This window comes from Callorhinus ursinus, unplaced genomic scaffold (assembly GCF_003265705.2).
Source record: "Callorhinus ursinus isolate GAN/ISIS: 27379988/994484 unplaced genomic scaffold, GSC_fseal_2.0 scaffold25, whole genome shotgun sequence".
NCBI classification, from domain to species: Eukaryota; Metazoa; Chordata; class Mammalia; order Carnivora; family Otariidae; genus Callorhinus; species Callorhinus ursinus.
This window is the reverse complement of record NW_027397087.1, coordinates 40565326-40578254: the sequence shown is the minus strand read 5'-3', so window position 1 is coordinate 40578254 and position 12929 is coordinate 40565326. Positions and strand designations below refer to the sequence as shown.

General features: G+C 36.2%; 1 protein-coding gene across 4 annotated transcripts in view; it reads right to left on the bottom strand.

The window, feature by feature from the left end:
- SCAPER (S-phase cyclin A associated protein in the ER) overlaps positions 1-12929 on the bottom strand; it is a 539023-nt gene that overhangs the window by 238645 nt on the left and 287449 nt on the right. For all 4 annotated transcript variants that reach the window (XM_025883907.2, XM_025883909.2, XM_025883908.2 and 1 more), the window contains one exon: positions 9420-9546. In XM_025883907.2, the coding sequence (XP_025739692.1) occupies positions 9420-9546 (127 nt within the window). The remainder of the gene's footprint in view (positions 1-9419; positions 9547-12929) is intronic.

Below are 12929 nucleotides of genomic sequence, written 5' to 3'. Positions count from 1 at the left end.
AACACCTGTATTTATAAACCTTTGACTCATGATAGAGGAGATACTAAAGAACAGTAGGGAAAACTGGTCTTTTCAATAAATGGTGCTCAAGAAATTCAGCATCCAGCTGGGAAAAAGAAATGAAATTAAACCTCTGCCTCACAATAAATAGAAAAATTAATTCCATGGGGATAACAAACTAAAACTAAAGAAAAAACTATAAAACTTCAAGATGAATATATAGAAAAAGATCTTCTTGACTCTGGAGTAGGAAAATAGTTTGTGAAGAAGAGCAAAAATATCATAAAATATTGATAAATTTGTTTATATTAAAATTAAAAACTTCTGTTCATCAAAGGAGCCAAAAGAGAGTAAAAAGACAGCTGAATAATAGGAGTAAATACCTTTAAAACATTTGAACAAATTAGAGCTAGTGTCCAGAGCATACAAAGAATTCCTACAAATTAGTAAAAAATTGGGCAAAAGATTTGAACATGCAAGTCAAAAGAGAAGAAATTCAAATGGCCAATAAATATGAATAGGTGCCTAAATCTATCTGATAACAGAGATTCACATTAAAACTATACAACTTAATACCCATAAGATTAGTAAACATTAAAAAGTCTGGTAAGGCCAAGTGTTAGAAAAGAAAGGAGCAACAGGACTTTTATACTCTCCTGGTAGTAATGTGAATTGGTAAACAAGTTAGCATTATCAAGAAAATTTGAAGATATACATACCTCATGACCCAGGAATTCCACTCCCTAGAGAAATTCTTGCACATGAGTATCAGGATACATGTTTAGAAGTATACTTTTTCAAAAAAACAACCCAAGTGCCCATCAATGGCAGAATGAAGAAGTTATCATTGTAGTAAGTGGTAAAACAACACAGTATAGAGCAATGAAAAAAAAAACCTCTACAACATAAATTCCTAAATAATTTTTTTTAAGATTTTATTTATTTATTTGAGAGAGAGAGAATGAGAAATAGAGAGCACAAGAGGGAAGAGGGTCAGAGGGAGAAGCAGACTCCCTGCTGAGCAGGGAGCCCGATGTGGGACTCGATGCCAGGACTCCAGGATCATGACCTGAGCCGAAGGCAGACGCTTAATGACTGAGCCACCCAGGTGCCCCTCATCAAGTTTCTATAACAAATTTATTTGCTTTTAAAAGGATCCTTTTCAGGGGCGCCTGGGTGGCTCAGTCAGTTGAGCATCCGACTCTTGGTCTTGGTTCAGGTCATGATCTCAGGGTTGTGGGATCAAGCCCCACGTCAGGCTCCATGCTCAGTGGGGAGTCTGCTTGAGATTCTTTCTCCCTCTCCCTCTGTGCCTCCCCCTGCTCACTCTCTTTCCCTCAAATAAATAAATCTTTAAAAAAATAAAATAAATAAGAGTCCTTTTCATAAAGAAGCCATAATAAGTGATTTCAGATGAGATGACTAAAACAGTATGTTTTTATAAAGGCAAGCCTCACCATCTGAAAAATAATATAAGCTATTTTGAAGTAATTATCTAATTGTTTTGTTTTACTGAGATATAGTTAACATATAATAAAATGCACATATTTAGGTGTCCAGTTTGATGAATTTTGGCAACTGCATACATCTATGTAACAACCATCTAAAACAAAATACATAAACACTCCTTCCTTTATGTTCGTTTCCTTTATTAAAATACAAACAATGTATAGATTAAATCTTTGTCAGATTCTTGAAGTAACAATGATTTCCATTTTCCTTACACTCATCTTCTAATACACACTAGCTGAAGAAGGTATAAGAAACATTTTCATTTTACTTTGGACTACAGGATATATTTGTCACCTTCTGACAAAATATCGGTGTCCTATAAGCTGTATACATTTATTTATCAACTGTCATGAATACATAAATTGAGAACATAATAACGTGAGAGGATCAAAATCAGAGTTTTCTATGATAGAATTCTTCAACTGCAGAATTCCAGCTGAAAATAAGAGAAGCAAAACCAAATGAAACCATGAAATTTGGAAGACAGGCAGTGTCTAGCCAGACCTGAAAACAATTTTCTGAATACAATTAGATTGAAAAAGCTCTCAGGGATGACTGGTTTATCTCCTCTGAGTCTAGGCATGTATTAAATAGCCACAAACCTCAGCTGGCAAAAAAGCAGAAAAAAAAGGGCAGAGTTGGGAAGAGCTTGTACCTTTCTACCTTCCACAGTTATCTGTTGGTGGAATTTTGCAAGATAAATTTCAAAAACACCAAAACATGGCAGGGTTTACTAAAGGTATCAAAAAGACATCTCTCAATTCAGTTCAAATTATGATTGATGTCAGCTACGTGGTTTGCTTACTTAGCTTCAAGAGAATCACAGCTGAATCTCTAAGTTTGGCAGGATTAAAAAAAAAAAAGAAAATGCAATTGGAAAAACTCCATGTCCAATCCATCTGCTTAAACTGTTTACTTATACTAACAGCACACAAATGTCTCATGTTACTGATAAACCACAGAAAAGTTTCTGGGATGCTGTTACTATCCAAATTCAAATGTAATGTTCATCATCACAGAGTCAATGAAAATACAAATTATGCTCACTTGGATCAAATTTAATAAAATGGCACAAACAAGGAAAATGCCTTTGCATATATAAGAATGTTTTAGAAACTCTTATTTGAAATAATTAAACATTTCTGCAACAAAAGGATCTTTGGAGCAGTTTCTTTTAACTTGAATTTTAAATGTAATTTCATTGTAAAACATACATACAGAAAAGTGAGAAAAATGAGAAAACATGTAACTACAATTTGAAGAATAATTATAATTTGAGTATTGTATATAATTGCCATCTGGTCAAGAAAAAGAAGACTAGAAGCACTCAAAAAACCACCATCTTCCTGATCACATCTCCCTCCCAACTCTCTGAATAATCATATCCTGATTTTTATGAGAAATATTTTGTCTTCTTTACAGTTTTCCCTTCTATGCGTATATTCCAAAACAATATAGGTACTTTTATCTATTCTTAGACTTTATATAACTGGAAATGTAACAGTGTATGTATGTATGTACACGTGTATATGTATATACAAACATGTACATACATTCATATATATATTTTTTTTGGTGACTTGTTTGGCCTCTAAACATTCTGAGATATATCCATGTTGTTATCCATAGCTGTAGTTCATTTTTATTGTTGAATAATATTCCATTATACAAACATACCATAATTTATATATTTAGCTGTTGATGGATAATTGGGCTTTTTTCCATATATGGTAATTATAAAAATGCCACTGAACATTTGTATATGTGTCTCCTGGTACATATATGCATTGCTGTCTTAGGGTATAGACCTACAAGGAAAATATGTGTATGCTTGCAACTTTAGTCAATAATAACAAACTGCTTTCTAAAATGGTAGTACCAACTTATATCATCACAGTGTATGAGAATTCCATTGCTCTAGATCTTTGCCAATAGCTGGTATTCTCAGTCTTTAATTTTTGCCATTCTGATAAGTGAATCATAGCATCACACTGAGTTTTTCCTTTGGAATTATCTGATTACTAAAGAGATTGACACTCTTTGCATTTACTTATTGGCTATTTAGATTTCTTCTTTTGGAATGCCTATTACCATTACCTTACTGGCTATTTATCTCTTTTTCTTACTAACTTGTAAGAATTCCTTATATACTCCTGATTACACTTCTTCATGAGCTATACATATAAAGATCTTCCATTCTATTGTCTTTTTGCTGTTTTTCTGGTACCTTTTGATGAATAAAATTTCTGATTTTTAATTCAAATTTGTCAGTTCCCTATATAGCTAATTTCTCTTGTATCCTTTTCTTGTCTTGGCAAAACCCCAAAGTGACAAAGATATTCTTTGTTATCTCCTAAAAGTTTGTTTTTACTTTTCACATTTAGGTCCCTCTGAACTTAACTTTTTGATTATGATGCAAGGTGTGGTCAAGTTTTATTTAAAAAAAATAAGAATATTCAATCATTATAGCATCATTTACAAAAGGGACCATACTTTCCCCTAGTGCTTCCTTCTTCTATATATACATAAACTGCCTCACATCGTGCATTAAGCATACTATATATGAATTTAATTAATTATGTTCCATTCTTTTCTGCCATCTTTGTTCCAACAACACATTATCTTAAGTACTGCAACTTTATAGTAAGTTTTAATACCTGGTAGAGCAAATCCTCCCATATTACTGTTTTTCAACAGTGCCTTGGCCATTATTGGTTCTTTGAAATTCTGTATTTTAACTTTAGAATCTGCATTTCAATTTCCAGAAAATAAAGTTTCAATCGCAAAATATAAAGAATTTTAATTGTGAATCCATACTAAATCTACAAATCAATTCGTGATGAAAAGATATATTACTATAGTGAGGGTTCCATTCCATGAACATGATTTGTTTACTCCTAGATACCTAGTATTTTGATGATGATATAAATAAAATTGATTTTTATATACTATTCTTGTATCCTAGTAGACTTGTTAAACTTATTAGTTTATGATATTAGCTACACTTTTATTTTAGATACAATCTGTGAGATTAAGGAAATTGCATTTTATTCCTTGTTTACAATCATGAATTGATTTGATACTGAACTTACCAAATGCTTCAGCTGGATCTTTTGAGATGATCACGTATTTTTCTCTTTTCTTATATTAATATGATAAACTCTGATTGATTTTCCAATATTAAACCAAACTTGAATATCTTGAATAAATCCAATTTTGTTGTGATATACTATTCTTTCTATACATTGCAAGATTTTGTTTGCCAAAATTTGTTTAGGAATTTTGAATCTAAGCTCATGAATGAGATTGGCTTGTAATTTGATTTTCTCCAGTTTCATGATGATGTCTGTAGTTGTAGATTTCTTTTTATTTTACTGTTTGGGCTTCATTGGGCTTCTTGAATCTCTGGGTTGATTTATAAGTTTTAGAAAGTTCTAAATGATAATCACTTCCGGTAACTGTTTTTGCCCTGTTCTCTCCTCTCCTCATGGATAATTATACATTAATTAAACACTTCACTATATTTGATATTCCTTTTCTAATCCTTTCTGTATTTTTCATATATTCTCTCCATGTTTTAGTCTGGATTCCTTCTTAGGACTTAGAATTTACTTATTTTCTCTTCAGTGGGTTTATTTTGCTGTTATGTGATGTATAGTTGTCTTAATTTTGATTACCAAAATGTTCAGTTAAATTTCTATTTTCTTTCAAATGTGCTATACCTTTTAAAAAATAATTAATATTTATATCCTTGAACATAGTAAGCATAGCCCCTATTGGTCCGTTTCCACTGATTTTTATCCATGTTATCTTGCCCCTTTATATGTTTAATTACCTTTCTCTGTCAGACATTGTATTTGAAACTTACTTTGTTGAAGTAATTTGAGACTTAGGTTGATATTATCTTCCTTCAGAGTAGATTTCCTATTTGCTTCTATTAGGCACCTGGAGGTATTAGCAATCCAAGATCATTTTACGTTTTTTTTCAGCAACTGTGATTTTTTTTCAGCCACCCAGATGATCTGAAGTTGAGCTGTGGTCTGTGCAATAACTGGCATACTTCCAATCTACCCTCTCACCTAGTGCAGCCCTTTAAGATCTCAACCCAAAACATGGGGGTTTTGCCACAGTCCCTACCATTGATAGTCCTAGACTACAACATTTTTAATCCATAAGTTCTACAACAATGTCAAAAATATTACTCAGCTTCTCATCCACTTCTTTTGGATCACCAATTATACCCAGCCCCCAAATGCCATGTGTCTAGATCTCAGCCCAGTAATTCTTCACTACTTTGTTAGCAATTCAGTTCCAGTTTATATTTTGTCTAGCTTTATTAATTGGCATCAGTAGGATAACTGCTCTGATTTACCTACTCTGTCCATAACTGTAGATATTTTCAAGCCTTTTATTTCCTTAAAAGATAAGAAACATAGTGTTATAATCTGTAACTGGTATTTACAAAGCCTTGCAATTCTAGTTTCTGCTTGCTATTACTCATAATGATTTATTTACTTTTGCACCCCCTTTTTTGGGACTGTGGTTCTTCTAAAATTATTTGACAGAAATTATCTGAGGCCTAGGATAAAAGTGTCTTCTTTAAGTGAGGACTTGCATTTCCTTCTGCCAGTTCCACTAATCAATCTGGGATTACTTTAAATTCAATTCCCCATTTGAAATGATACAGGTGATGAGAATTTGGGCTGCAAGTCTACTCCAGGGCTGGATTATAGGTATAACTTCTGCACTATGCCAAGGCACTTTCTTTGCAGTCTCTGAGAATGAGGTAAGAGGGTTTATGATTGTATCACAGAAGAGGTTATGGTGGTCTTATCTTTGTAATCAGAAAACCTATTAGATGTCATACCTTAGGCAGCCCTTAAACTTTTACTTTTGTTCCCCATCCCATCATAACTCACATTTGCCAGCCTGGCAAATGCTCTTGGGGGATTCAGTTATAACTGAACACAACTTCCTAAATTCTTGGTTTTTCTTTGGCCTGGTAATTCTTCAATTTCTTCTTAGCAATTTGATGCTTTTAAGAAAGTTACTTTAAATTTTTCCCAGTATTTTTTAGATGTTTTTGTTGGTAGAGTGGGTGCAAGTACCCGAGGCCGCCATATTTCTTGCAGAATTGGGTGGAGTTTGTTAAAAACTGTAACATATGCAACACAGCTTACAGACTCTTTATTTCTAAACAGAATCAGAGAACCCAAAAAGTCAGAAGGGACCTGACACAAATGGTAAGTACTACAATAGGCACGTTTCCTCAGTTTCCTGATCTCTTTCATTACAAGAGTGTTTTTGTGCATCACAAAGTTTAACCTGTTAGCTCTAAAGTAGTTCTCAGAACTTTAGAAAAAGTATCTAAGGAAAACTGTATCAAAGCAATAACAGAAAGCATCAGTGTGTTGAGATCTCAATTAAGAGAGTAAAGAGCTCAAGACTGATCTCTCACCATTCCTCAGGGAGTGCTTGCCCAAGTTCCACCAGGCCCACCCTTGTCACTTCTAGGCTGTCTTCAAATCCTTCACTGGGTACTTGGCTTTGGCACTAATGATTTTGTTACTCCAGGCAGTTTTCCAAACAAAAATGAATGGTTATTTACAATTTCGAGATTGAAATCATAAATATCAGCTGAATTACACTGAAATGTCAGTATAACACTATGAACAGAATTCCACATAAAGTGAGTCTGTCTTGGCTATGTAAAAGGGATTTTCGTTATAAAAATAGCAAAAGGATCTTACTGTAGTTAAGTTTAGACTCTCATGTGGTCCTGCAGTGTGTACTCTGAGGACAGCTTTACAGCAAGGTTTCTGACACAGACCATTTAGACTGGAGCCAGACTACATTTTTCTCCCCAAAATTATAAGGAATCAGTGGTATTCCAGTAAATTGCCCCTTTGTGAATGAAATAACCTTACTTAGATTTTCATACTGAATACCTTTCTTATACAGATCATTTTACCTTTTCCTCAAAAATTCTGTGATTACTTCAATCTAAAACAATATTGATGAGGTAAGGTGCACATAGTGATATCTTCAAGTAAATCCTTTTTAGTTCAAACACAAATACCCTTTATAAAAATAATCAGTATGTGCTAATTTTAAAATAGATTTTTCCAAGGTATATCAAACCTCCAAACATTCCCATCTAGCACATGTCTGACAATGACCAGTTTCTGAACTCTCTGACACTCTGAAAGGTATGTGTTATCCAGAAGAACTGACTCTTTGTGGCTCTGCCACAATGCCTCAGTGAATATGCTGCTCTCAGTTCCTACAGAGGATTGCACTGTCTGACACCAAAATGCAGCTGAACACTATCTTGTGAAGCTGGTCATTCATATGCCTGAGAACCCGGTAATTCCACCCCTGAGGCATGTGCCCCAGACAAGAGCAATGTCTCAAAGTATGAACCTTGGGCCAGCAGCATCAGTGTAACCTGTGAAATACAAATTCTTCGGACCCACTACAGACCTACTGAATCAGAAACCCAAGGTGGGGTGTGCTTTAACAAGTCCTAAGTGATTCTGATGTAGACTAAAGTCTGTGGAGAAATTTGTTCATTTGCTCTGATACAAGAATGTTTGAGCAGCACTGTCTCTAATCGCTCACTTTCTTTTCTCTTTCACACACACAAACCTATACACATTCAACCCTGAATGAATTTAATCCTGGAAAACAATGTCCGTGTCAGGAAAATGGATTAAAAACTGTGTTATTAACACAATGAAGTACTCACTCACAACAGAGAAAATAAATGAAAAACAGCTACACTTATAAGCCTAAATAAAACTCAGAACCATAATTTTGATTGAAAAAAATCACAGACGTCTACAGTATGATATTTTATAAAGGTCAAATACAAGCAAAACTAAATAATATATTACTTTATACATTTATAAATATGATAAAGAAATAAAGCTATTAAAAAACAAATAAAAGATATCCCTTTAATACCATTTAGTATTTCCTTCAAAGGGAGCAGGGATGGGAATGGGGGTGGAAGGATCACACTGGGAACCACAGATGTGCTGGGAACAGTCTAGTTTTTAAGCTGGGTGGTGAATTCACAGATATTCATTATATTTAGATTATTTTTATCACTACATTCTTTTGTGTATCTCAAATATTATAAATTTAAACCCAGAAGACAAAAAACAAAAAAATGCAGATAATAAAGATATCATTACATCAGATAGAAAAATTAGAAACCAACTAAGTGATATAAATTGCATAAACTGTGATATGTTCATTTGGTTACAAGGAATTTTTAAAGACATGAGAAAATATTTATGATAAAATCAGTCAGATAAAATAATGTGAGAAGTGTACAATAAAAAGATAAGAAAATATAATACAAGTCAACAGTGGGTATTACAGGGAGTTTCTTTTTTGTATATTTAAAATTTTCTATACTGAATAATACTTTAAAAATCATTAAGAATTTTTTAACTATCAAAAGAACATTTAAAGACTCTAAGTCATTAAAAAAACTGCCAAATTTTCTGTTGGAAACAGTAAGGAAATTGATGCTTTGTGGAAATCTGGTTGTGATTCATGAGTTATATAATTCAAAGTTTTACATTTTCTGCCATAAAATTGTACACCTTTATTACTGTGATTCCATTTAAAATAATTTTGTTTTTGTTTGTGTGGCAAAAAATATGACTGATCTAAAGATGATATTTTTGCTATTGAGGATTTCAATTAAAATGACTGACAACATCAGTTTAATTAAGAATGAAAGGAAAAAACATTGATCAGTGGTTGACCAGCTTTTGGAAACACAGAAGAAATGCATAAATGAGAGTCAGTCAGCCTTATAGTCCTATGTCCTGTCATAGTGAGAAAGAACCACAAATATTAAGGCCAAGCAAGGCAAGAGATTAGTTACATACCTTTTTTTCCAATATTCTAGTGATCTCGCCTAGGGTCCGATCTAAAGCAGAAACTTTATTGTTTGCCCATGGGCCACTGTCTTGTACTTGTAGTTGTTTTAGAAGATCTTTAGCTAATCGCTGAAGCCTTCAATACAAAATGAAAGGGAAGAATGACTTTAATGAATTAGACTATAATATTTCATTTTCCTAAACATTTTGAAACAAAAGTTACTTTCATGATTGTATTAGAAACTGCTTCACAGAGCAGCTCTGAGGAGCAACAAACAAACCACTCCTCAGGCTGATATTACTTTATATTCATGAATACCAACCTAGTTCTCATGGCACAAAATAGAATTAGAGGACAGTACTGTCCATCCACAGGATTAGCTAGAACAACAGCTACCATCAGTTTCTGTGACATTTAAACTGGAATAAAATTGCAGATGGGGAGAAGGTGAGACTATGATGGCAGAGAAAATGAGTATAAGAAACTCAACAGGTTTTCATATTTTGATTTAAGTCTTCAGGGTATGGATATTATGTTGTAAGCCTTGTAAACTCTCAAAATGTCAAACTCCCCATGTTTCAGTTTTCAACCCATTTGGGGATTGCCTGCCACTGATGATGTCATTTACTTTTCAGAGCAATTATTTGCTTTTCACCAGGAAATAACACACATTACTTAAGATTGTGGGATTCTTTTGTGAGTGAAGTGTAATATTTCTTTGTAGCCCTTCCTTCTTCTGTTTCAGGTACCTCATTCTGAGCAATCCTCTCCTCTCCACTTATTTGCTTAAGTAGCCCACCAACAGATATTCACCAGACACATTCCCAGATCTCTCCAATTCTCCCCTATACATCACTCCCGTTGTCTCACTTCCATTTTTACCTATGATAGATTCTGTAGGCCATCATTACAGTCACTTTCTGATAAACATGAAACATTCCCTTTCTGTTGTTCTGTTTGTCACTCCTACTAGCCAAACCCCAGCAGTGGTAATAGTCACTAATGTTTAACTCTTTCCGTAGGCCAGCACCATTCTCAGTGTCTTGATGTATTAATTTATTTTGGCTGGATAATCTCTGATCTTGGTATGACTACACATTCAGGATCTTACTGAATCCATCTAGTCTGCTCACTCTCCCACTCTCCACAAAGACTTGCTCCATACATTATCCATTCTCTTCAAAACCCCATCATTTCCTTTCTCCCTCTTGCTTTCAAAAGAAGATCTTACACTTCAGAATGAAAATGGAACTACTGGAACAAGAAAATTCTCACTTTCTCCCACAAATCTACAAACCTATCGTATTTCACCCATACTCTCCTTTGCTTCTCCTGTTACAATCAAGGAACACTGATTCCTCCCTTGTAGGGCTAATCCTGCCACACAGACTCTGTACATGAAATCTTTCTGGATCAAAATCACCCTTTTCTTCTTCCCCTTCAGTGTCTTTGCAAATATTCTTCATTCATTCCTTCTGAAATGCTTTCCTTAACTCCACATTATCTAGAAAATTTCTACTTACCCCTGAGTTTTCAGCTCAAACATTACTTTTTCTGATTTGACTAGTCTTTCAAATTGCTCCTCACAAGTCTTTCCCATGCAGAGGTTTGCAACAGAATTTTCTGCAATGATGGGAATGTTCTATATCTGTAGTGTCCGCTATGGTGGCTGCTAGCCAACTTTGGCCATTACTCACATGAAGTACAGTTAATGTGACTGTGGAGCTGAATTTTAGGTTGCATTTATTTATTTACTTATTTATTTATGAGGGAGTGTGCAAGTGGGGGAGAGGGATGAAGGGCAGAGAGAGAATCTTAAGCAGGCTTCCTGCTCAGCACGAAGCCCCTTGCGGGGCTTGGTCTCACAACCCTGAGATCATTACCTGAGCCAAAATCAAGAGTCAGACGCTTAACCGAATGAGTCACCCAGGCGCCCCTTATGTTACATTTAATCTTAATAATTTAAATAGCCACAGATGGCTAGAAGCTATTATATTGAACAGTGCAGAAGCAGTCTTAACTTCATGAAAGAGGGTTCCTGTCTACCCGTTCACTGCCTTATCCACAGCACCTAACATGCTACCTCTAATATAAGTGCACTCAACAGGAGGCGGAGCAAGATGGCGGAGGAGTAGGAGACCTAGATTTCGTGGGGTCTCAGGAATTCAGCTGAATACGGATCAAACCATTCTGAACACCTACGAACTCAACAGGAGATCGAACAGGAGAGTAGCAACAACTCTCTGAACAGAGAAGCGACCACTTACTGGAAGGTAGGGCGTGCGGAGAAGTGAATCCGAGGCGATATTCGGGAGGATAGACGGCGGGGGAGGGGCCTCCGTCGGCCGCTTCTGGCAAGTGCTAGAGCCGCGGAGCACAAAATCGGACCTTTTAGAAGTCGGCTCCGCTGAGGGACGTCGCTGCAGTGGCTGAGTGGGGGGTGGAATCCTCCCGGGACAGTGTGGTCTCAGGACCCTTGGGGTCACGGAGAGACCGGGGGTGTCTGAGTGCGCCAGAGCTCCCAGGTATCAGAGCCGGGAAGCCGGCTGCAGAGACGGAGCAGAGTCGCGGGCTCTCAGCTCGGGGTTGCCATAAACTGTGATCTGCGGCCCAGTCGGGGCACGGCTCCCCCAGCAGGGACACAACAAGCGGCAGATCCGGGGAGACTCCCCTTCCTTCCCGGGGAGGAGCGGTGCGGGAACGCACCGCAGGGATCTGCTGGGTTTGGAGACTCCGTGCGGGGTCGGGTGCCAGAGATAGCAACACTCGATCACAGGCCGGGTGAGCACGGAGTGCGGCCGGAGACCGGGGACACGGGAGTGACTGCTTTTCTCTGGTGACACACTGAGGAGCGGGGCCCCGAGTTCTCAGCTCCTCCGGGTGGAGATTGGGAGGCCACCATTTCTGTCCTGGTCCTCCAAAGCTGTACCGAGAGCTTGCAGGGAACAAAAGCTCCTGAGAACAAACCGGAGCAGCTTCCTTAGCCCGGACCGAAAAGGGCGGGGCAATTCCGCCTCCGGCAAAGACATTTGGGAACCACAACAACAGGCCCCTCCCCCAGAAGATCAGCACAAACAGCCAGCAAGCCAAGACCAAGTTGATCGATCAAGGAGAACGGGAGAACTCCAGCGCTAGGGGAATACTGCACATAGATTCATGGCTTTTTTTTTTTTTTTTTTTTTACCATGATCCATTATTTAATCAAAATTAATTTTTGTTGACTGTTTTTTTTTATTTTTCTTTTTCCCTTTTTCAACCAACATCTTATCAATCCCTTTTAAAAAAAAAAAACATTTTTTATTTTTCATTTTTAGAGTCAATTTTATTCCTTCATAGTAGTTACCCTTATTTTTGGCATATATATATAAGTTGTTCTCTCTTTAAAATTTTGGGGTACAGTTTCCTCTAACAGATCAAAATATACCCTAAATCACTAGTGTATGGCTTTGTTCTAGTCTCCTGCCTGATCACATTCTCTCCCTTTTTCCTTTTTTTTTTTTTCTCTTAAATCTTCTTTC